Below are 24,662 nucleotides of genomic sequence, written 5' to 3'. Positions count from 1 at the left end.
AGAAGGAAGGGGGAGGGAATTCAGCGATGTTACTTCTTGTCTTTTTTCCTCTTAACTTGGGAAATATTGTCATCATCAATGTTGACATCAAAAGCAAAAGAACCATTTGATAGCCCTTCTTCAACACAGCTAATTAAACTCAACTGTCTCGATACACAGAACCGTTGTTTCTGAATGAATTGAACTCTTTGGGCAATGATTTTTTGGGCATTTCGAATATTGAATAGTTGAGACAAATCTTCAACGGCATTGCTCAAACTCGTTTGGTTTTCTTCAAAGATTAACGCAGAATTGGTCTTATTATCCTTCAAATAATAAGAAAACACATACGACCATTGCAATGTTGATCTTGCCTTGACCAAAGTTGAGATAGAATTCTTCAAAAATTGACCTTCCATCCAACTGATTCCCTGGCTTTTTTGTAGAGACTTGATTTTATCAGAGATTTTCTCATAAACTTTGCAATCTTTGTTAATAGAGACTTGATGGGCCTGAAATCTGTCGAAAAAGTGCAAGTATTTTTTATAGTTTTTCTTAAGATTATTGTTCTTGTCTCTTGCCTGAACAGACTCAGCGTCATCGAATCTGTTACAGCTATAATATTGACTACCATGAGACTTCCAAGGACCCGAACAAATCCAGCAAAATTCAAACCCACATTTACTGCATGTCATATGGTTGCATCCACCATTCTTCTCAATTGGATTCTCACACTTTGTACATTGTTTAGTGTTAAGATTAATCCAATTGGCGGTTTCCGAATCATTAGAGCACTTCTGTACCCATCTTTCAACGACACTGCAGGGCACTGGATAATGATTTTCATAATTACAATTGAGGCAAAATGTATGACTTTGTAAACATGAAACAATGGGCAAATGGGTGATTTTGGTTGCCAATTCCTCTTTGCTTGGAATATAATCATTCACTTGAATCAATGCGGGGCAATCTGGAGCCGGGCACCAATGTAGATTCTTGTGTGCTTCAATGTATTTCTTCGCTATCTGTTTTATGTAATCCACTTTAACAGAATAATTTAGTATATTGCTTTGTTCCTTCACAAGTTCGATAAATCCCTCTCTGTCACTTTCATCATCTTCCTCATAGAAGTTATTCTCAACCATCCCTTGATCTCTATCGTCTTCTGAGCGGTTTGAAGTATTGTCATTTTCGTCCTCATCGGAAGAATTCGAATCTTCAGAATCAGTATGATCGCCAACAAAAACACCGAATGATACTGGATGAAAGCGTCTCAATTTTCTCTTTTTTTTGTTAGTCTTTTGCTTTGATTTTTTTTGCTTCAGAGGCATCTTATCTCTCAAAACATTGGGGTTTTCATGGAACAAAGTATCAAAATCTTCAAGTTGCAATGCCACTGGACATTTATATTCGGGGCATCGAACTAAGGTTCCCTTTAAAATTTCCCCAGTAACATATCGTTGATAGCACTTTTCACAAAAGGAATGACCGCATCGTAATGAAAACTGCTTCTCCCCGGTAACTGCATCCTCACAACAAACTGGACAATACCAATCATCTTTCTGGTATCGCAAAACACCAAGGGTGTCATTTGGATTCTGGTTCTTATCTTCATTAAACTTTGTGATTCCTGTTTCCACCAATAACTTATCATATTGATCCATATATTTTTCCATGAGCTTTTCTGAATTCCAATTGAAATATAGTAATAGATATAGCACCTGATTGACTGATAAATTCAAAATTTGAGAGATATCTTTGGCTTGGCCCACCAATACTTTTTGGAAAAACTGGAGGGTAGTAAAACAGTTGTAGGAGTACAAGTCTCTCTTAATATTGTCATTGTTAGAAATTGAGAATAAGGCAGAGTCCTTACTGCTGGTCATACCAACAACTCCGGCAGAGTTCAGATTAGAAGGAGACTTCTCATCGGCGGTGCTTGCTTTGGAGAACATATTCTCATTTTCCGCATCTTCCATTTCAAACATATCATCGTCATCTTCGTATTCAAACGAGATTTCATCATCGAAATCGTATTCTTCGTCAGTTACGTCGCCAGACATCCTATGCGAGTATCTTATTCTTCCAATACTGAGTGCACAAGTGCTGATGAGACTGATTCCTGTGTTGTACGGAACAAAGAAAAAACGCCATTCAAATCACATCACAAAATTGACATGTACCGTCACGTGCGGATGATCCGGAATTCTTTTTACTATAGTACATTTATGCCAGATTACGGGTGGTTATATTAAGATTATTATTTTTCTGTAATATGGGTTTGGATAGTTCAGGTTGTTATATATTATCCTTCAATAAGTGCTTTTTTCGCTATGCTTTTGGAAAAATCTATCCATATAATGAGGAGGAGAATTGTAGGAATCAGATGCCGCATAGAAAATAGCAGTGATAGGGACATAATAATGACAAGAGAAATAGAGGACAACGGTAAACTGGGACATTGCTAAAAATCATTGGAATTTTCTCTGATATAGTTAGATTTCTCTGTTGACGAACAAGATCAACTCTCTTCGCTATTTGAATATACACAGGAAAGTTAATTATAATTCTCCACATCTGGTTTAATAATCACCTTTTTTCGTAAGCAATTACTGAATTATGTAGCGGGAGGGCCTTTGCCTAATTCTTTAAAAAGTATTTGGAATTAATTAACGATCATTTGAACAATAAAGTCCAATGCTCATATAATGAACTTTCCTAACAGAGATCAAAACAGTTGTGATCCAACAGTTTTAAGCCCTAAAATAAGTAATTGTGATTTTAATATGATATACAAGATATCAACCCACTTAATCGCCTAGTCTCACCTTCGTTAGAGCTCTAACATGATTTGGATGATGTGAATATACCAGTTTGGAGGATCGCTATCAACTTTATATACCAGCATGGCGGATCTTTTGGTTTTATATACCAAAATGCCGGTACTTAAATGTTTATTTTGGCGCATTTGTTTTTAACATTGAATAATCAACAAAGCCGGGCTAGCCTAATTGGTTAGGGCGTCTGACTTCTAATCAGGAGATTCTGGGTTCGAGTCCCAGGTTCGGTGGATATTTTTTTTCCCAAAAAATACCAAATTGTTGGTCTATATTTTTTTATAATTACTATTATATAATAGTAACATTGCTTCTAAATTTATCCTCAATAATATTGATTGGGGATAAATGGTATTAGTGGTGACATCTCTCCATTCAAATTCCCCACCATGGAAATGGATGCGGCGCATTTTGCGCACAATGTCAGCCCCAACATGGCAAATTACGGACCACATGCAGTTAATTATATATTTGCAAAACAAATAAATGGAACAATATAATCCCATTTGAAGAGACAGAAAAAAAAAAGATTAAGATATTTTGCGTTACCCCAAATTTTTTTGCAAAAAAAGATGCTTTTTTCCAACCAAATTTTGTTAGCAGTGGTCTCCACACTCTTAGCTAATGTCATTGCAATGCCTTTACCAGCAGTACATGGTGTGCAAGTGAGTAATCGAACTGAATTGACAATTGAACAAACCATGAGCTATCAACCGGTCGATTTTACCACCATGGTGCACAAAAGGCTGCTGCTGGACGATGGTACCAACGTCGGGTATATTCAAGTACCATTATTTCAAAGCGGGAATTATTTTTTAGCCGAAGCCAAGGTGGGATCCCACGGAAGAAAGATGCCATTGATTCTCGATACCGACAGTGGTGATGTGGTGATCAGATCCTCGACATCATTCATCCCGAAACTCACCAAATTCAATACCAAGTACTCCAAAAGTTTAGTCAAGGTTCCAGGAAAGTTCGACACAAAACTTACCAAAGATGAGCTTTCTGCAACCGGTTCTTGGGGATATGACACTTTCCAGATCATGGACAACAACGGGACGTTCCATCTAGTTGATAGTACGATGCTTGCCCTTGCTACAGAGAGTGATCTTGAGTATAGCGTGCTTGGGATGGGCCCTCAGAGCAGTGAATCGAGTCAATCTTTGGGAGCTTCGTCATTTTCTTATACCAATCTCTTAAATATCATGAAATCCAACTCATTGATTGAAAAGCTGTCGTACTCAATCTTTTTGGAAAGCAAATCTGATACTTCTGGTGGGGAAATGATCATTGGTGGAATTGATAAAACTAAGTTCGCAGGCGACAGTTTAACATATTTGCCATTGACCCACAGATCAGGGCTTGGGGAATACGGCTCATCAATGTACTTTGATCTCGATGGTATTCGCTTCAACAACACTCAGTTAACGGGACAAAAGTATCCTGCGAAAATCACATCCGCCAACAAAAGAATTGCGGTTCCAAAAGCAGTATTTGAAAACATTGGTAACAAGTACGGTACTTACGATCCATTTTATGATTCGTACGTTATTGCTTGTGATGCTACCGGGCCGGATTTTGAATTCATATTCGGGGGAAATACCACGATTACCGTTCCCTTCAATAACGTCGTTATAAACGCTACTCCTTTGGTAACCAACAAGAACTATGAGACATGTGTTTTTGGGCTCGAGCAGTCGACTTCTGATTATTTTGAGCTTGGTTCGGCATTCTTGCAAAGTGCGTATGTTCATTTCCAAATGGATAACAACGAGATTGGGGTTGCCCAATCGCAGTTCAACCAACAACAACATACTGATATTGTGATACAATGATCATTATTTTTTCAATTCAATTGTTATTATTGTTTATTTTTTCAATTCAGTTGTTATTATTGTTTATTTTTCCAGTCATTTTCTTTTGCTTTTCAATTCGCTTTATTATTTTGTAAACTCCTTCAATTCTTCTGATGTTTGTTTTTTTATTTTTGGGATTTTTTTTTTTTTTCTATAGCTTCATCTTTATTTGCACATTAATTAACATCATTTATTAAACTAAACATTAAAGCAAACCATTTTAAAATGGTAAAAACCAAAGAAAGAGAAAAAGAAAAAATTAAAACTAAAATTAAAGTGAGTCCATTTGAGAAAGAGAAAAAGAAAAAGAAAAGTCTATAATTGAACAACTGAAAAAAAAAAAAAAATAATTAAAACTTGAACACACTTCAAAGAAAAAAAAAACCTAACTAAAAATACACGAAAAGAATAACCCTAGAACATGTTAATAAAAAAGAAAATAAAAAAGACCAGCTTCTGAGTTTGTAGTCGGATCATTTAACAAGTTGTGTATTTTCTATCACTCAATGGCTGAGGAATGATGTCATTCTCCACCAAAATTTGGAAATTCCATTGATCAGAATTACCCATTTTCCAATTCCAGAAGAACCAACCATAACTCTTTTCAAAAGCGGTAAATTGTGCTTCGACAAACTTTCTAATATTGACTTTATCACTATCACCCCACTTAGCAATCTTTTCAGTGTAGATAGAAGAACTATTTGAGTCCCAGGCAGCAGTGAATTCTCCAACAAATTCTTTGTATGAAAGAGTGGCAATCTCGTCACCCCAAGTGCAAACCTGCTCAATTTTTTCATCAAAATCTTTGGCAATATAACCGGAGTCATACAACATGTACATATGAGTATCATAGATAACATCATCATCGTTATAAGCCTCGTTGCTCCAAGCACCTTGGTACATATAACCATCATGCAACACAATATTCTGAGCAATACTGGAGTTGCTTCTGACATTATCAATGACATCGGAATAAAGTCCACTGACCCAACTTTGTTCGACCCCACCATCACCACCAATTAATGGCTCGTTCACCAATTCAATACCAATGACCACATCCTTGTAGGTTTCACCACCATACTTCTCAAAAATCTTTTGTAAAATATCAATGGTTTTGTTCTTGTTATCATACCCATCCCAATCGTGGTAATTCTTGTGGCCAGATGAGTCGTAACCATTCTGGGATCCTGGAGTGCCATGAAGGTCAATAAGCACGTACATGCCGTTATCCTTAGCCCAACCGATGGCTTTCTCAAGATACGCATCTTGACTCCCTTTGTAGTACTTATCAGTGCTCATAAGTTCGTACGCCCAGTAACCAATAGGGATTCTCACGGCGTTCAACCCGTACAGCTTCATTTTAGTGAAATCGTCGGCGGTGATCCAGGAACTGTAATGAGATTCAAGAAGATCAGTGGCATTATCTCCAAGGGTCTCGCAAAAATTGAATTCATCAGAAGGGATGTCGTTATCTGGAAAGTTATCTGTGGAAAACAAATCAGTGTTGATCCATGGTTCCAATACTAACCAACCACCAAGATTGACCCCTTGAATACCGTTTTTGGGCCAGTTATAATACCCTGACGAGGATGTTGAGGTAGCAGTTGAACTTGTAGAGGAAGAAGTGACGGAAGTGGAAGTGGAAGACGAAGACGAAGAAGAAGAAGAAGAAGAAGAAGAAGAAGAAGATGATGATGATGATGATGATGATGATGATGATGATGATGATGATGATGATACAGAGGAAGAGGAAGAGGAAGAGGAAGAGGAAGAGGAAGAGGAAGAGGAAGAGGAAGATGTAGTGGTGGTAAAGGAGGAAGACCAAGAGGAAGAGGAAGATGAAGAAATTAAAGTGGTAGTACTCGATGACTCTGTGGCTAATATAAGAGAGACCGCCAAAGATAATGATAAAGCATCGGAAGATGGCGTAGCAAGAGGAGTAGCGTGTATCTTCTCGATGATGGTTTGCACATCAGTCGAGGTGTACTTGTATATGGTGGTTGTTTCGTCTCTTTTATCTAGAGCTGGATTGGCAGCAGGGCGAGCTGTGGGAACTGGGTAGGCATCAATAGCCCGGAACGCTAGCAAGCTGAAAGCAAATAGTATGGTAGCTAGTGGAGAGATTGTCATTTGGCCTGAATATATGAGATAAGTTGGGGGAAAATCAGGATGAAACTTTGACACTCTTGATTTATGTTTTGTTTTAAGTAATTTCCGAGAATGAGTGTAGAAATGTTAACTGACTGGATAAGGAAAGTAATATAGATCAAGATCCTGCTGTCTTAGATGAATTTAATTAGCCCAAGGTGAGACACTGCAGAGTTGAGGAATTGAACAAGTTTATATATATACGTGAGGCATGGCATGTTGGAAGGAAACAAGTCCCGTGTGCTGCTGCAGCGCGAAAACAAAAACAAAAACAAAAACAAAAAACAAATAAACACCGGTATACGGGGGGTGCCAGCACACACAACATAAACATTCGTGAGAAACGAGGACGGAAAAATCAGCAAAAACCAAAGGAAAATTTTTCCATGAATGATGACGTTACGTTAATGAGGGAGTAATTAATTAATTTTGTTTGTCTCACTATTCCATCACCATTATCTCTGAATATTGGTATGTTCCATTGGATACCGTACCATTATTTTTTCTCCTGTAAACTCTTTAAACTCTTAAGTAAACGATGCTGCAAAAAAAATTCAGTTCTGTTCTGTTTTGTGTTGTTTTGTTTTTCGCGGTGGGTGGCTGTCAAAGGGTAGAAACCAACAACAGCTGGGATTGGCCCAAGGCTTAAGCCAGTTGCCGGAGTCTCTAATAAGAAACTTTGCAGCAGTACAATCAATGTACGGAGGCATTGTTTCCTGTCAACAGCAGTGCAGCCAAAAAATATATACAATTAAGCCCGAGTGCTCAATGACATAATAACAACAATAATAATAATAATAATAATAATAACAACAGCATGAGTAGTCCAGGAACTGTAACTTACACCTCGCTACAATCATGACTGTGTCGCGTATACTATAAATTATTTTTTGGGCTTTCAAAGGGTATAGATACCCTTTATAATGTTTAATATGTTCTTTTCTGCAGAAGTACGCATCTACGATGTGACCAATTTTCAATGGGGTTTTCAATTTTTAACAAATATCAATCACACTTTCCTCTATATAGGAACAGCATAAGTTCTCCAAGATCATCACATAGTAGCTAGAAGAGGAAAATCAACACAAATAGCGAAGTTCGGCTTGTCACCATGAGTTTCAATTTTGCAAACCATCGCCAAGAGAGGTTCCATCCAACCCAAGCCCGTCTCTTGATCCCAGACAGTGCAATGCCTTTGTGGAAAGAATTGTTCGTAAGAATGGATTCAAGTACCCTAGAACCGAGCCGTTTGAAAATAAAGATATCTTCTTGACAGTAAGTCAAATGATTTCAGTAGTGCTTAACTACTATGTCGTTGAAAATCCAGCTGAGAAAATACAGTGAGGTAAGGAGATCGAATCCTGAAAAGTTGAGGTTTCTACATCAACCCAGCAGTGTGCAAGAAAAAGATCGATACGATGTACCGCAAAAGAGAATGATGCCCTATTTTCAAAGGAAGGAAGGGTGTGTGTATCCACTTTATATCCAACGACAGCTACATTTTGGTATACCATCTCAGTGGATATGTCGCTTCATCACGTGTATTTGCCCTCCGGTACGGTGTGCGCGCGTGTGCACCGCAACCTCCGCGCCGGCTGTTCTGGAAAGTTCGAAAAAAAAATAAAAAAAAAATTGGGGAAATCGAAAGAAAAAATTCGTTATTCGTCATTCCAATATCCTATCACCATCAAACCAACACCACCAACTCTCTTACTAAAAATGGTATGTCTGGCGTCTCTGTCCTCAATGATGATATATCCTATCTATATCACAATCAATCATCACCCCATCTGCCGATCGGGGCTGACTTGACCTCTGTGTCTGTCAATATATGTATATATAAATAAATATACTAACATTGCTGCTTTTTTTTTCCCTTTAGTCCACCGCTCTCAAGTCCGTTAAAGCTTTGCAACCATTGTTCGACAGAATCCTCGTCCAAAGAGCCAAGGCCGCCTCCAAGACCGCCAACGGGATCTACTTGCCTGAAAAGAACTTGCCTAAATTGTCCCAAGCTACCGTGATTAGCGCCGGCCCAGGGATCTCTGGTCCTGATGGTAAGGTTGTCCCAACTTCCGTCAAGACCGGTGACGAGATTTTGATCCCATCTTTCGGTGGTCAATCCGTTAAGGTTGGTGAAGAAGAATTCTTTATCTTCAGAGACCATGAAATCTTGGCCAAGATCAACAATGATGCTTGAACGAAACGATAACAATAAAAAAAAAAAGAGAGAGAGATGAAAATGATTTCAAAAGAAATTAATAAAAATGGCGCCATTGTTGCATCCAATATTCACCATTGTAATACTGGTAATGGATGGGGAAAAATGGAACAATATTAATTTGTGATTCCTGTATATAGATATAATATGAATGAATTTATTGTCACATATCTTTGCAAACCATCATTGTAATCTTCTTTTTTATCTCTTATATCCTGAATTTAAATTAAATATTCTATTTCTACTGAGTTCAAATATTAACATTATCAAGTTAACTTTACATGGTCTCAATTAAAATTGTCTCCCAATAGAATAATATATTAACATATAACCACCCAGTATTATAAATAAATAAAATGAAAAATAATAAGAAATAAAATAATAATAATAAGAAATAAAATAATAATAATAATAATAATAATAATAAATAAATAAACATGAAAAAGTAACAAAGTCCTTTTGAAACTAAAAAAATTAATGGGAAACAACCCCTCAAAAAACAGGTAAAATTTAATTAAACATTTTCCTCTTTTAAATAGTCTATACTATATCACCACATATTCTTCTTTGTTGCATTAACCACATCCAACACTTTAGGACGTCCGCGAAATCTTCTTGGCAAATTATCAGCAATAATATGCTTTGATTCACAAATCGTCTCAGCAGCACCCTGAGTCTCCACAGATTCCATTATTGGAACGTTTTCTAAAAAGGTCTGATCAATTTCCACAAGATTTCCCGGCACCTTTGCAAGGAATTCATTCTTGCTGAAAATTTCCGATTCTACCAAAGACAATTTCACCCAACAAAGCATCAAAGATTGGAATTTTTTCCCCTCATTGGTCAACGCTTCCAACTTCTTTTCCATAGAAAATCTCTTCACTGGTAATAATGCCCCGGTACTTTTTGATGATGATGACGACGATGATCCAAAAAACTGAGGATTATAATCACTCAAATTCCTCATCAAAATCGAACTGAAAAAACTCCACAATTTCTCTTGTTGGTGATCTTTAACAACCATCTTATCATCATTCAAGTTTGGGAACTTATCATAAATATTGGTCAAACCAGTTAACAAGTTGATTTGTAAATCAACCACCCATTTTTCCCCATTGATTTCAATATAATATAATGGTAAATATTTCAAAACTCTTTCCCTAAGTTGAGTTTTAACATCCTCTTCTAAGTCATCAAAGCAATCATAATCATAGAAATCAATAGTCTGTAAACAATAAGGATAGTTTTCTCTAATCTTCCGCTTAGTGGCAATCTCTTTTTGCTTCTTTTCCTCCGCGAGTTGTTCTTGATGGATTTTTTCCTTTCTGATCGCCTCCTCTTCATCCTTTTTACGCTGCTCTGCTTCACGTAATCTTTGTAATTCCCGCTCTTTCTCACGTTCCTTTTCCGCTTGAGAAATTTGAAGTAATACCGCTTGTTGCCTGGCTTTAATCTTTTCGGCCTTCTGCTGTTCATAAGCTTCTTTCTTGTTCGAATCTGATTTCTCAGCAGTCTTTTTTTCAATCTTGACAACTAACTTCTCAAGAGGAATACTATTCTTTTTTTCATCATTTCTCTCAATGTCAGTGACCTTCTTAGAATCCGCATTGTGTTTTTCAGTATCCTTTTCATCACTAGCACTACTGAATAACTTAGAAGTTTTCATCTGGACATTAGGCTTTTCAACATCCTTTTCATCATTAGCACCACTGAATAACTTAGAAGTTTTCAGCTGGACATTAGGCTTTTCAACATCCTTTTCATCACTAGCACCACTGAATAACTTAGAAGTTTTCAGCTGGACATTAGGCTTTTCAGTATCCTTTTCATCACTAGCACCACTGAATAACTTAGAAGTTTTCATCTGGACATCCTTGATAATATTGGTCTTCCGTTCCTTGAATTTTGACGATTTCTCCAAATTAGAAACCTTTTTAACTTTGTCAACATTATTCAGCCTCTTTTCACCATCCACAGCATGTGGTTTTTTAACATCAGGTTCAGGCTCTTTGTGCTTTGGCTCGGTACTAAGAGATTTTCCAGAGGATTCCTCTTTTTTGCTCTTGAATTCTTGCTTTCTCTTCTTTATCTTCTGACCATTATTACTATTACTTGAATCACTTCTTTCCATTGGGGTGGCGCTTCTTTTCTTACTCTCCTTTTTCTTAGAATCATTTTCATCAACCACCGATTTTTGTCGTGATCCTGGCATTTTCTCCTTTAATAGTGCAACCTCTTCGGAATCCATTAGTTCACTCTCCTGGGAAAGTTGAACAGAGTTCTTGCCGTCAGATTCTCTTCTCATTGAAGGATCAGCCCCACTGTCCAATAACAACTTTACAATGTCCAAATGCAGCCTTCCAACAGCATGCATCAAGGCAGTCGAGCCATCTTCAGCAATACCATTGACTTCTGCACCAAAACCTAGCAAGATACTCACAATATCCAAATGGCCATGCCTTGAGGCAATAATAAGAGTATCTGTATCAGCAGAACCTCCTCCAGATAAGTATTTTCCAACAAAAGCGTAATCACCTTCGGCCGTCTTCTTATAAATTTCATTTCTGCCAGAACGTGAGGTGAGGTCCATCCAAAATAAGTCATTTCTGTGATTTGTATCATTAGTGGCCATGCCATCATCTTCACCCAGGACAGGATCAACATCCTTGAATTCTTCTCGTTTTTTAAGAACTTGTTTGAGAACACCTCGGCTTTCAGGGTCATCAGAGTCTTTCAATAATTCATAGACATTCTCTTTAAGGGCATTGCAGATATTCGGATTAGCACCATTTTCCAATAATAGTTCAACCACGTCATAATGGCCATTTGCTGCCGCATCAATAAGAGGAGTATCCAAATCTTCTGGGCCTGATTGCATGTTAACATCAGCACCATAGTCAATCAACAACTTAGCAAGTCGATAATGCCCTTTCAAAGCAGCTTCGTGTAGCGAAGAGTTCCCAGCATAATCTGTATCATTAACATCGGCACCTTCCTCAAGCAATTCCTCGGCAATCTCAAATTTACCCTTGTCGCAAGCTCTTTGTAATTTAGATCTACCACTGGCATCACGGCCAGTTCTAGTTTTCTTTTGAGAACTAAATTGACGGTTCCCGCTAGCACTTCGGCTATTACTGCTTGGTTTCTTCGGCCGTTCTCTGGAGCGAGAGGATTCTGCGTCACCACGGCTTGAAGTTTCATATTCAGATTTTCTCACCAATCTACCTCTTCCCCTTCTAGATTTTGGGGGATAGTCAGCAATAACGGTTTCAGTATCAGAATCATCTTCACCATTGTGTGGATAATCATCTCTATCAATATCTGATAATTGTTCTAAATCCTCTTCGCCACGAGCTTCTAATTCGAGACTGATTTTTCTTGATCTTGAAACGGAAGGCATGAAAGTCTCGTCACCACTGTAGTCTTCTTCCGCATCGTTATTTTGGCTTTCATCAGCAGAAACATGATCCTGCGAAGAGTTTATCTCGCTGAGAGGAGAAGAGCGCTGTCCCTCAATATATGAGTTTGACCGAAGTGGACTCACTAAAGGTTCATGGTTATCATCTTTATGGGTTTTGTTGGTTGATGGTTGCATCTCGTTATTGTTCAATTCCTCATCATTTGTAATGGTCTTGCTATTGTTTTCAATAGGAGTTGTAACTTTGGGCTTCAAAGCATTATCATTTTCATTGTATTCATCATCATTATTCTTATCATCACGTTTGTCATCAACTTTTTTGTAATTGTTTTTTTTATCATCATCTTTATCATGATTAATTATTTGATCACTATGCTTGTCATTCTTCATAAGTTCACTCTTCTGAATATCGTTTCTAGTGTCTCTAACGGGCATTTCAATATCTTCCACTTTAGACTTTTCCGAATCATGATTCTTCTTCCCATCACCGTGAATTTTACTTTTCTCCCCGTGCTTAGCGGCCTTGTTAACAATATTTACTTGCTCGTCATTTTTAGCATTAGAATTTTTATCATTATTCACCTTCTCTGTATTTGATGTAGAATTAGAGTTAGCTTCATCTTTGGACGTCGGTCTCAGCTGCACTGATAGCTTTTCCAAATTTTCTGTACTTTTATCATTATCAACTTTATCATTATTCACCATTGAATGTTTCTCCATAGAAGTATGTGGTTTCATTCCTTCTGGTTTTATTTCTTCAGTCGTTGCTTTCTTTTTATGCTCGTCACTTTTTTTTTTCTCCTTGTGAAGACCTGTCTCTTTGTGATCGCCAGAATCTTTTCGTTGATTTTTTTCCTTTTCACCAGGTTTGGATTTTTCAATAGAATGATTTTCCATTTCCGTTTCCTCTTCATCGTCGGGAATTCTAATCTTGGGTTTAATAGTAGGAGCGTCACTTTTGCTAGATTTCTCTTCTGATTTGAAAAGACTGGAACCAGTATGCTTTTTTACAGGCTCTGTTGATTTAGCTTTCTTACTTTCTGGACTGTTAGATGGATTTTTGAACAATTCACTTTTTTTACTGGAAGTGGTTTTCGTTTTGGAATTCAGACTTGAATGAGCACTAGAACTTGAACTAGATGTATCCTTGAAAAGACTATGCTTCTTCTTTGGATCCTTATTTAATTCAAACTTCTTGACCACTTCTTTCACTTTCTGTTTCTTTTTCTCCATTGGGTCTGAATCCTTTTGCTTGTCCTTTTTATCCATTTTTGAAATCTTTGAAGTATTTTGCCCCAGGGCATTACTGATACTCTTAGACCTATGCTTATTAGACCCATTAGTGTCTGTCAGACTTTTTAGTTTCACCGTACCAAATTTTTCTTTCTTTGAATCTGAACTCCCACGATCTTTGGAATTTATGTCCTTTTCATGATCATTAGTCGATTTTTTCCCTTCCAATTTCCCTGCAGAGGAATCACTAGTTTTCAAATTCTTTTTTGAGTGATCTTTGGAAGCTGAAGAAATCGAATGTTTTTTTAAATCGTTGATGTTTTTGGTGGCAGAAGATTGCTTCACTGGTTCTTCGACTTTCTTTTTTTCAATAATTTCATTTGGTTTCTTCTCAGTAGCAATCTGTTGAGGCTTTTCCTCACTAGCTGACTTCTCCACTGGCACTTCATTTATTTTCTCTGTGTCTTGTTTAATTTCAGCAGTTGTTGTTGGTTTCTTCTTATCATCCTTTAGTTTCGTATCAGAAGGACCTTTTGTCGGTATTACTGGTTCTGGCGAAGTTTTCTGACCGCTTATTTCCCAATCATGTTGCTTCTTTTGATACGGATCTCGGTAATCATCTTTTCTATAACTATCGTATCTTCTAGAGCCATACTCATTGGAGTCTTTCAGATAATCTCTTCGTTGTTGAGACTCGTATGATTTACCACTGTAGTACACATCATCCTCCCTGTTATTATTTCTCGACTTGTTGGCATCACTAATGTACACTGAGCCTCCACTTCTGGATCGGTTTGGATTATAGGGAGTATAAGTATTATTGTATCTTTTTTTCGGAAACATTGGGCCTCCCCCTCCTCCTCCTCCTCCTCCCACTGCTCCTCCTCCTGCTCCTGCTCCTGTTCCTCCACTACCAGAGCCATTACCGACATAGCTCGAGCCAGAATAATGACTACCTCCTTGAGGTTTTGGAAACATTGATCTCTTCTGTCCATAGAACGAGCCTGATGGAGATGCACTAGAATAAGGTCTCAACCCTGGAGATGGCCCATTTCCACTTCTCTTGTCTTCTCTAATTCCCCCGTTCTTATTCGAATATGATGGATGATACGAAGAAGAATAAGGCTTGTAGTGGTCTTTTTTATTATACTCACCACCAGCCATATTGTTATGTTTGTAATGTTTGTATTTGATTAAAGCTGTAGTGAATGATATAATAGAAGCATGGATTTCTGTTTTGTGTTATTATAGCTTTATTTGAGAGATTTCGAGCAATTCTATTGTTATGATATGGAAGGGATGCAGTCCGTGCAACACAGATGACAACAATCCTTTAGCAATTCCTGGAATTGATTGATGGGCGATGATTAAGCAATTGTAATCACTGAGTTTGTGGTAATAAATTTTGGTTTTCCCATCAAAAATTTCTGGCTGTGAACGGTGGTTTACCCGCACGTTACCCCCCACTGTCAGCGATCGATCGATTTTTTTTTTTTTTTTTTAATTCAAAAAATTACATTAACGGCGATGAGATGGCGATGATGGATGATTAGAAGACACAAAGGAGCAGAATATGAATAACAGACAGATAATCCAGGAGAAGCAAGGCCTTCAGAATGATTTCCTCATTTCTGTGGGACAAAGTAATAAAAAAGTGATGGGATGGCTCCAGCCATTGAAGCAGGATTCTAGTAACAACAACAAGAACCGTAGTGAAGAGTCGGCGTTCTCAGACTTCTTCAAGCTACCGATCATTAGTTCGGGGTCTGGGTTAAACTTGGAAGACAGTAAGGAAATGAATATCAACACTATAGATGATCATATCAAGAATAGAAAAACATTGAAAGTACGAAGTGACACTGGAAAGTACGATGCCATACGGGCCACGGAGAAGAAACTCCAGGCGGTGGCCGGGGATTCCAAGAGTATGCAATCATTGAAGAACAAATTGCGGAAGGATAACGTACGGAAAGTCCGGGAGAATATTAATAATAATAATCCTTTGCAAAAAGCTGATCGATCAGGTGCACGCAGTAAAAAAGTGATGAACCATAACGATGGCGATGATGAGAGTGACAGTGATCATGACAGGGATTTAAGAGACCAGAGGTCGACCAAGAAGAAGACTGCCAATGTGATGTTTGGCAAGGTGAAGAAGAACAGGAAGTAGTGGCGGAGTTAACTATTATCTCTTATCTATTATAATATACATTGTATCCATTAGAAAAGGTAGCGTGCTGCCACAGTGATATGTCAAAGCTCCACAGAAAATTACGTAATTCGGGGGAGGCATCCCTGGTGATGTATATATATATATATATATATACATGCCTCCAACGGTTTCTGTCTGTTATTTCTTACTAACGTGCCACCATTATAAACTATCATACATTTACTCAGTAATGGACCCACTTCCTTCCATAAAATCAATTGCCATCATCGGAGCAGGCCCAGCAGGGCTTTCTGCCGCTTATGAATTCTTACATACCTCGCGCGACGGAGAGTACAGTGGTTCAGCCTTGCCTGATCTCCCAGCATTTGAGAAGATCGTGATATTTGAACAACAAGATGACATTGGAGGCATTTGGAACACCAAAATTGACCATCCGGATAGCGGATTGCCTCCAAAACAATTCCTTGCAAGCGGTACTTACCACGATGCCGACCAAATCCATCCGCAAAACTGGGAGCAGCTTGATTCAGACCACCAGAAAATTATTGAGCACGCCGATGAGTCTCATCCAATCATTACAACCCATATAGATGATACTCTTCAATGGTCTCGTAGTGCGGTCTACGATGGACTTTTCACCAACGTCCCAAAACCTTTTTTGAGGTTTTCGATGTTTGAAAATGACGATTTGCAGCACAATGACGGGTTTGAGTCTGAAATCAACCCGCTAGCAAACTATAAGAAACTTCTGGCAACCCTCCACAAGTTTTCAGACACCTATGATTTGAGAAAACTCGTTAGATTCTTGACCCAAGTGGAATCGATCTCCAAAAAAGATTCTCAATGGGAACTTGTGTTGCGTCGTTATAACCAGACCTCTAATAAAGATGAATGGTACAGTGAGAAATTCGATGCGGTTCTTGTTGCTCTGGGACATTATTCTGTGCCATTTGTTCCATTTGTTCCTGGTCTTGGGGAATACGAGCTTGCTTATCCGGATAGCATTATCCACAACAAAGCATGGAGAAGCCCAGAACCATACCGGGGTAAAAACGTATTATTTGTTGGTGGTAGTTTAAGTTCCATTGATATTTTACAATATGTTGCTCCAGTGGCCAACAAGACTTATATTTCTCGTCGTAATTATGGTACCCCAGAAAAAACTCCGGCGGTATTCCCTTGGTTGGACCGTGCTGCTGAAACCAAAGGGATCATTAACAAACCCGGGATTCTGAAATTCGATACAGAAAATAAGAAAATCGAATTCGCCGATGGTTCGATTGTTGATGATATCGATAAGGTTATCTTTTCCACTGGGTATCATTGGCATTATCCATTTCTTCCAAAGGACAATAACGGACGTCAATTAGTTTCAATATCTGCCGGTGACAGCAAGTCTGGCTCCAGCACGTCTAGACTCGAAGGGTTGTATCAGCACATTTTTGCCATTGATGATCCAACATTGGCGTTTTCTGGGGTCAAAATTTCCTCTATGAAATGGCTTGCAATTGAAACTTCTAATGTTGCCATCGCTGGTGTTTGGAGTGGGGCTACGAAGCTTCCATCCAAAGAGATCCAACGAAAATGGGAAGAGGATTTGGTGGGGAAAACTGGAAATAATCTTGGGTTTCATTACTCCCCATGGAACCTTCTTAAACAAGATTTTGTCGACCAAGTGTTTCCGTTAGCCACAAAGGGAAGAAAAGACCCGTTAGCCCAGTGGGACAACGATGTTATCAATGAGGAGTTTGACAAGACTCTGGAGGTTTTAGAACAAACATTCCATAAGTTCAAGAATGGAGAGTTTACGTACCAAGATTCCATTTGAGTGAAACTGTTAAGTGGTGATGATTTTTTGATAAATATAAAAAGTTTTTGGTTATCTATTTACATTGTACATGATTTATCTGAATCATCATCTGTATTGCAAATTGATGAAATGATATCAGAAACTCGTAGAATATCACCCAATTGGGTTAATGATCCAGAAAATAAAAAAAATATATTATTTGGCGACAACCAAACATATATACATATATATATTACAAGATTAGTTAATGATATTAACGAAATAAATAAGCGTGTATTAACAATTGTAAAAATTTACCATAGAAATAAAAGAAAGGTCCCACCTAGTTGTGTCTTTGAGAAAGAACAAAACTGATCCAACCCCTGGGTTACTCTTTCTAAAAAATAAAGACAAGTAACTTCAATGATAGAATATAAAGTGTAGCCCAGTACTTTGCTATCAAGGGCCTATTAGCAACCCGAGCATCGCACTAACCTCGTTGCTGAAGTGTCTGTCTGTTACACAGGATAGTTGAATGATCATGATTGTAATACGGCCAGCACACGCCCCGTGTGCCTATCGCTTGTTACCAGTGCAGTGGTACAACAAACAACAGTAATATTTTTTTTTTTTTTTTTTTATCCCCCAATTGGTAAAAAGTGGAGGTTCCAGTATCAAACTGCCCGACATGTGTAACGATTATTAACATTCAAGTAATAGATAATCATCATAGGGCAAGCATAACGCCAAATTTCACCTTGTTTTTCTATCAACCACCCGACAATTCTCACTTCCGACGTTAGTTACCAATAAACCGTCCAAAGATGAGCTCACTCGAGACCTTCTCCCAATCATTACGTCCAGAATGGCTTGCCAATTACCTTGGATCAGAAACAATATTCGCCACTCATGCTCATGAAGTCCTTTATTCTTTCGTTTTTTACAACATGCTTTTCTTGTTCTGCCCTGTGATTGGCAGAGTCTGCTTTGGCTCAATTTATACTTGCCTTGTTTCCTCATCCGATCCGAAACAACGTAAATTGAAATTGAATTTCGATATCCATATCATTGCCATGATTCAGGCAATCATTTCCATTGGGGCCTGTATTTGGCTCTTCTGTTCCACCGTGCTCAATGATAACCAACTTTTAGGTTACGATTACTCCCATACTTTTGTGTCCTCGATCACCGTTGGTTACTTCATTTGGGATCTTTTGGTTTGTTTGAAGTACTTTGATCTTTTCGGGTTTGAATTTCTCCTTCATGCCGTGGCCAGTTTGTTTGTGTTTTCCACCACTTTCATGCCGTTCTTCCAATACTGGGTCCCAAGATTCTTGATCTTTGAAGCTAGTTCGCCATTTGTCAATATCAACTGGTTCATTGCCAACTCTAAGGGAGCCAAAGGTTGGTTATCTTCCACCACATTGAATGTCGTCAATGGGTTGTTGTTGATGTTGAGTTTTTTCAGTGTCAGAATCATTTGGGGTTTCTACGCCATCTATTTGGTCATGTGTTTGTTGTGTAACCAATGGAATGACTTGACGTCCATCGAGCAAATCGTTGCATCGATTGTTGTGGGTTTGAATTTCTCTTTGGACGTCTTGAATTTGTTTTGGTTCAAGAAAATGGTGAGAATTGCTAAAAAAATGGCTTCAAAGGGTAAGTCGTCACCAAAAAACTCTGAAAAAAAGGATCAATAAGAAACATTGGTGAATCTTATAATACTTTTAACTGAGAAAAAAAAAAAAAAAGAAAAAAAGAAAAAAGGATAAATTCTATATCGTCTCCAGTAGAACCTGGGCTCTGATAATAATATGATGAAACTTATAATAATATCCTTTTCAATTTTTTACCAATAAATAATATATATCATTTCCGATTGTTTACTCGTAGATATTTTGATGGTGCATGAAGTACATGGAGATCAGTCACTCCCATTTAAATTTTCAGACACCGAGGTTTTTCTTTGATCTGAGAATTCTTATCGATTAATTGATAACAAAAAAATGATTAGAGAGTGAAAGTTTGACACATATTGATATTGATTTATTCTTATACACCTTTCCCTTTTTTTTGTTCTGTTGTTGTTGTTGTTGTTACAAAAGGTTTCCCAGAAAAATCAAGTATAATCTGGATACAATCTTTTGCAATTTCTACACGTTTGATAGCCTTTTTTTTTTTTTTTCAGTGTTTCACTTTCATTAAAAGTATAAAAAATAAGAAGCCAAAATTAAAAATATGAGGAAGGCATCCAAAAATCTTCCTCTGACTCCATGGAGCAATACAAAAAAATTGAATAACCTCGGGCCGAAATTAAATGGATTCAAACCTCTATGACGTGATGATAATTGGAGAGTTATAAAAAAAAATAGTGTTGATAGATAGGAGGGATGACGGGAGGGGGTAAGGGATGAGTAACAGCAGACATGTAATAATCATACAATTTAATGCCTTGACTGGAATTGGAAATATGAATTAAAACATTTTTTCTTGATTAGTATAATAATATTTTCATTTTCATTTTCATTTTCAAATAATTTTTTTTTTTTTATATCTTTTCTTTCCTTAATATTATTTCATTTGTAATGTTTGTTTAGTGGTTGTAATATGAATGAACAAAATCTTTCTAATGCAATTAGTTGGATTGGATTTGAGAGTAAGTACCCCATGGGTTGGCATTCTTAGATTTAAGGTATTCATCGGATTTTTCTTGCCATTCTCTGTTCATTGTTAATGGGGCTGGGCCAGAGACAGCTCTGACCGCGAGGAAGATACCGAGGGCAGTACCCAAACCAATAACGACACCGCCAAAGATCTTGCCGGCATCACCCTTGGAGTGGACTGGTCTTCTTGGCCCCCATTCACCGTATGAAATGTACCAGGAAGCCTTCTTTTCGGCAGGAGTTAATTCACCCCATGGAAGCTTTTGTCTGTCAGATAACTGTTGGACGATGTGTTGTTGGTCATCGGCTGGCAAGTCTTCCCATCTGGTGTTGATGTCAGCAATAACAGCGTTAGATAAGGAACGAGTAGATGCCAATCTCTTGGAGATGGTGGATGGGGCCTTAACAGATTGAACAATACGACGGGCAAACATGACGATGGTGCTTGTTGTTATTATTGATGTTATGGTTGGTGGTTGTACAGGAAGGATGGTGAAATAATTAGTAGTATTAATATAGAGAATTTTTCAGACCGCACCAGAATTTGCCTGCTTGATTATTGGCCCGCTGTCATTGGCTGCTGGGTGGTCTGCTTTTTTTTGTGTGTCCTCCCTGTCGGTTCGACTCGGTTACCCGGCGGTTATCGGGTGTCGCACCCTGTGATAGCGCTTTGCGGTCGTAATCATGTGTTTTGTACATAGAGGTGCAGAAAGGTGCTTGGAAATAATCCGGGTTTTGGATAGCCGCCAACCCTTAACATGGTGGTAGTAATAGTAAGTAATGATGATGATGATAATGATAATGACCTCCTACGAGTGGTGGAATTACAGGGCCACTACAGCCAAGCCAAGATCAATGATGTTGCCTGCCTTCAAAAAAAATATTTTGTGGGTTGTATAAAAGATTTTCTCTAAGAACAGGCGGTTCAATTTATGGGATTCGTTTAACACAACCTCCTATTTATAATGGCAAGGTTATGAAGATATAGTCCCAAACAAACAAACAAACAAACAAATAAATAAAAAAAAAACAATTACAAAAGGCGTGTCTCCGGCACTATGTCCTCATACGTGACAAACACACACCATTTGTTATTATATTGTCCATCTGTTGATTGTTTTAGAACATCTGCGCAGCGTAAGAAATCAATAAATTTTTCTTCTCCTCCATCGCCTTTTTATAACAGAAACACTCTGCGCGTGCCAGGGCTCGGCACCAGTGGCGAGCCACGCACCCTTACACCAGCACCACGGTGATGCAACATCAAACCCACACACCGCATAATATCACATTCCCACATTCGAACACCGCGACATCCTTGCCGCATTTGCTGTTTGTTCCCTGTTTTTTTTTTTTTTTTTTTTTTTTTTTTTTTTTTGGTGCAAAGCGAGATTTAGTAGTTTGTGCGTGTGTGTGTGTATGGAAAGCGTCCTACATAAAAGAAAGTACAGAAATATAACATGATAAGACGCTTCCCTTTCAATAGAAGGATAAAGCTTCTTTTACTTTTCTTGTTTGGTCTTTCCGCCCTCCAATTATTCTTCTATGGTCTGTCGTCTGCCACCGAAAACATTAACGTTCAGGTCACTGGATCACTATCTGATGAATCCGAATACCATATCAACGCCAACCTTATCCAGAACTTGATCAACAAGAGCTACAAGATCCCATCATCTCATTATAAACGACTCTTCGATGTCCATGGCCCGGATTTCCTTTTACATTATTCCACCATCGATAAATGTAATCTTTATTTCCGGACATTGTATGACGAAAAAGGTGACAACTGGAACTCCTTATATCAAAACGGGGTAAACATTAATGATTTACCTCATGACGCCGGGGTGTTTCTTGAAGATAGGTATCTTAATAGACTTAAGGATCAATTGCTTGAAGAAAAACAAAAAACTGAAGATGAATCCCTGATCACCCCCGATGAAATGAATGGTCTAATGAGAGATTATCTTGCCATGAAGAACAGTACCATTGCAACCGAAAATCTCTTGATCGATATCATCACCCACTTTAGAGTTTTTGATAAATGTTATATTAGTGGTGCTTTAATTGATGATGGGTCCGATTCCAATGCTGTGGACAAAGAATTAAATGAATATAATAAATTAGTCCTGATCATTGACAGACTCAAAGGAGAAGTTAATAAAAAGCTTGACTCTTTTGGAAACTTCATCACTGATACCGTCAATAGTTTGATCTATGACAGTAATTACGAAGACTTTGATTCGTATGAGAATGGTCATGAAAAGAGAGAGGCTGCTGAGCGTGGCGCCACTAGCTATATGACTAAAGAAAAGGAACACTCCAGTATGTGCGAAAAAATCGAATCAACATTATTCCCTTGGCTATCTCATACCATGCCAACCTTCACAAGATGGGATGGTCAAGTAGTCAAAGAACCTCCAGTGATGAATGATTATTACGAATATCCAGAATCAAATATCGGATCACTAATTCCTAAATCAGAAGATAATTGTTGGGTCAACAAATTTCGCTCCCAAATGAATGGCCGTGGTATTGTGCTCTCAGCATCTGACTCCCATTTCGATGATCTTGTAGCATTGCTCAAAATCTTGAGAGTGTTGAACAATCATTTACCAATTCAGATCATTCATAAAGGCGACTTGGATCCAAAGTTCCAAAAATTGCTTGTCCAAGTGGCTCGTGATGAATTATCTGAAGAAAGCAAAATTCAAGACCTTCATAAACAATATCACAAGCATCTTGAATATGTCACTGATGGTCCTGTTGACCTCAGTTATCCAAAACAGGAAATTTGGTTCGTGGATACCTCGGAATCTGTCGCTGAGGATTATCGTCAATTCTTCGATGCCTATCTGAACAAATATCTTGCCCTTATATTCAACTCTTTTGATGAAATTCTTCTTATGGATACCGACACTATCCCATTTGTGTCACCAAACACATTTTTCCAATCGCCTCACTATAAGAATTCCGGCACCTATTTCTTCAAAGATAGACTTGCCGAAGATTTCATTCTTGCCGAAGATATTCAACTTTTCAAGAAACTCCTTCCAACCATATACGATGAAATCTTTTTTGGGATTCCTGAAACCACTTCCAAAACTTTATCAAGCCGTCTTTTCTCTATTCATAATTTCAAACATCTTATGGAATCGGGGATTATGGCTTATTCGCGTTCCACTCACTTTTCTGGAATGTTTGCCGCAGTACAGATACGTTTATGGGAAAAACTCATGGGGGAGAAAGTCTGGGGTGATAAAGAAACTTATTGGATTGGTATGGCAATGATGGGGGATGAAACATATGAATTCAATGCTAATGGTGCGGGTGCCATTCTTGGCACCAACTCCACTAGTAATTTGATCACCAAACCTGCTGCCGGGAGAAGCGGTTATTCATATCAAGTAAGAGCTTGTTCTGTTCAACCGGCCCATATTGCTGACCATGATAATGCTACTTTACTCTGGATTAATTCCGGGTTCAAAAATTGTAAAAAAAGCAGAGCCTACCAAGATGACATCAATCTCATCAAATATAAAAAACTTTTCTTGGGACATAAAAGTACCACTACTGATGTTCCAACTTCACCCACTGCGGCCCCTGATGAGAAAGGGGATGTCAGTGGCTTTTCTGAAGTTCAAATGGCCGAAGGAAGACAAGCCCTTAAAGATTTTTATAATGAGCCTATATCGGTGTATGGTGTCCTTATTCCGCCACCAAAAGAAAACATTGGTCGTCTTCGTATAAGCCCACATCTTAAGGGCTGGAGAATGGTGAACGAATGTCTTGGGTTCAAATACTGTGCCAGTGATAAGCTTACTAGCTCAACAGTACAGAAGGGTGATGCGTTGGGAGAAGGCAAAGCGGAAAGAGGTTTTGTTTTCAACACCAAGGGTATAAATGTCATTAAGAGTGATGTGGTAGACGATGGTGGGATATTCGTTCAATATGAACACGATAGACAAATGGTCTATGAATTTTTTGGAGAAGTTTGGAAGAACGGATATAATGCATATCGCCAGGGTACAGAAAATTATAAGCTTGCGGCTACTGAAGCATATTAGGGTGCTTTTCTTTTTTTCTTTTTTTTCTTTCATTTACTATCACTTCTATTTTTTACACTATTATGATGACTCTATTGGTTTGTGATTCCTTTTCTTGTTGCTTTTATGGAAAAATATTTTTGCATTGGTTTTCTTTATTAGATTTTTTTTTTTCATGTTATTCTTTAGAAAACTTTATCGTTTTTAGATTAATTGCTTGTTAGATATTTGTTCAGTTCTTATAATTATTCTCTGCTTTCTACTACCGGATCTTTTCAACAATCATTTTTTTATTATTATTA

General features: G+C 38.0%; 11 protein-coding genes across 11 annotated transcripts; 7 read left to right on the top strand and 4 right to left on the bottom strand. All coding sequences in view use genetic code 12, as the record gives it.

The window, feature by feature from the left end:
* Positions 1-29: 29 nt before the first annotated feature.
* HEL1 (E3 ubiquitin-protein ligase HEL1) lies at positions 30-2,042 on the bottom strand (the record flags this gene model as incomplete). Its single annotated transcript, XM_064994149.1, has 1 exon — positions 30-2,042. One exon carries the CDS (start codon positions 2,040-2,042, stop codon positions 30-32), a length of 2,013 nt encoding a protein of 670 aa, XP_064850221.1.
* Positions 2,043-3,388: 1,346 nt separating this feature from the next.
* DASC09_005450 (uncharacterized protein) lies at positions 3,389-4,651 on the top strand (the record flags this gene model as incomplete). The annotated part of the gene is made up of 1 exon (XM_064994148.1): positions 3,389-4,651. One exon carries the CDS (start codon positions 3,389-3,391, stop codon positions 4,649-4,651), a length of 1,263 nt encoding a protein of 420 aa, XP_064850220.1.
* Positions 4,652-5,149: 498 nt separating this feature from the next.
* DASC09_005440 (glycoside hydrolase family 5 protein) lies at positions 5,150-6,802 on the bottom strand (the record flags this gene model as incomplete). The annotated part of the gene is made up of 1 exon (XM_064994147.1): positions 5,150-6,802. One exon carries the CDS (start codon positions 6,800-6,802, stop codon positions 5,150-5,152), a length of 1,653 nt encoding a protein of 550 aa, XP_064850219.1.
* Positions 6,803-7,752: 950 nt separating this feature from the next.
* On the top strand, positions 7,753-8,164 carry DASC09_005430 (uncharacterized protein; the record flags this gene model as incomplete). Its single annotated transcript, XM_064994146.1, has 2 exons — positions 7,753-7,770; positions 7,913-8,164. The coding sequence occupies 2 exons, from the start codon at positions 7,753-7,755 to the stop codon at positions 8,162-8,164; spliced, it is 270 nt and encodes an 89-aa protein (XP_064850218.1).
* Positions 8,165-8,539: 375 nt separating this feature from the next.
* On the top strand, positions 8,540-9,020 carry HSP10 (Hsp10p; the record flags this gene model as incomplete). Its single annotated transcript, XM_064994145.1, has 2 exons — positions 8,540-8,542; positions 8,703-9,020. The coding sequence occupies 2 exons, from the start codon at positions 8,540-8,542 to the stop codon at positions 9,018-9,020; spliced, it is 321 nt and encodes a 106-aa protein (XP_064850217.1).
* A 571-nt stretch (positions 9,021-9,591) lies between these two features.
* Positions 9,592-14,856, bottom strand: DASC09_005410 (Hos4 protein; the record flags this gene model as incomplete). Its single annotated transcript, XM_064994144.1, has 1 exon — positions 9,592-14,856. The coding sequence occupies one exon, from the start codon at positions 14,854-14,856 to the stop codon at positions 9,592-9,594; it is 5,265 nt and encodes a 1,754-aa protein (XP_064850216.1).
* Positions 14,857-15,265: 409 nt separating this feature from the next.
* NOP19 (Nop19p) lies at positions 15,266-15,862 on the top strand (the record flags this gene model as incomplete). Its single annotated transcript, XM_064994143.1, has 1 exon — positions 15,266-15,862. One exon carries the CDS (start codon positions 15,266-15,268, stop codon positions 15,860-15,862), a length of 597 nt encoding a protein of 198 aa, XP_064850215.1.
* Positions 15,863-16,094: 232 nt separating this feature from the next.
* DASC09_005390 (uncharacterized protein) lies at positions 16,095-17,693 on the top strand (the record flags this gene model as incomplete). Its single annotated transcript, XM_064994142.1, has 1 exon — positions 16,095-17,693. One exon carries the CDS (start codon positions 16,095-16,097, stop codon positions 17,691-17,693), a length of 1,599 nt encoding a protein of 532 aa, XP_064850214.1.
* Positions 17,694-18,478: 785 nt separating this feature from the next.
* DASC09_005380 (TLC domain-containing protein) lies at positions 18,479-19,354 on the top strand (the record flags this gene model as incomplete). Its single annotated transcript, XM_064994141.1, has 1 exon — positions 18,479-19,354. One exon carries the CDS (start codon positions 18,479-18,481, stop codon positions 19,352-19,354), a length of 876 nt encoding a protein of 291 aa, XP_064850213.1.
* Positions 19,355-20,289: 935 nt separating this feature from the next.
* Positions 20,290-20,751, bottom strand: DASC09_005370 (cytochrome c oxidase subunit IV family protein; the record flags this gene model as incomplete). The annotated part of the gene is made up of 1 exon (XM_064994140.1): positions 20,290-20,751. One exon carries the CDS (start codon positions 20,749-20,751, stop codon positions 20,290-20,292), a length of 462 nt encoding a protein of 153 aa, XP_064850212.1.
* A 1,026-nt stretch (positions 20,752-21,777) lies between these two features.
* On the top strand, positions 21,778-24,381 carry DASC09_005360 (alpha-mannosyltransferase; the record flags this gene model as incomplete). Its single annotated transcript, XM_064994139.1, has 1 exon — positions 21,778-24,381. One exon carries the CDS (start codon positions 21,778-21,780, stop codon positions 24,379-24,381), a length of 2,604 nt encoding a protein of 867 aa, XP_064850211.1.
* Positions 24,382-24,662: the final 281 nt, after the last annotated feature.

This window comes from Saccharomycopsis crataegensis (genome assembly GCF_037102585.1).
Source record: "Saccharomycopsis crataegensis DNA, jcf7180000000072, whole genome shotgun sequence".
NCBI classification, from domain to species: Eukaryota; Fungi; Ascomycota; class Saccharomycetes; order Ascoideales; family Saccharomycopsidaceae; genus Saccharomycopsis; species Saccharomycopsis crataegensis.
The sequence above is the reverse complement of the archived record's forward strand: the minus strand, read 5'-3'. Positions and strand labels throughout refer to the sequence as shown.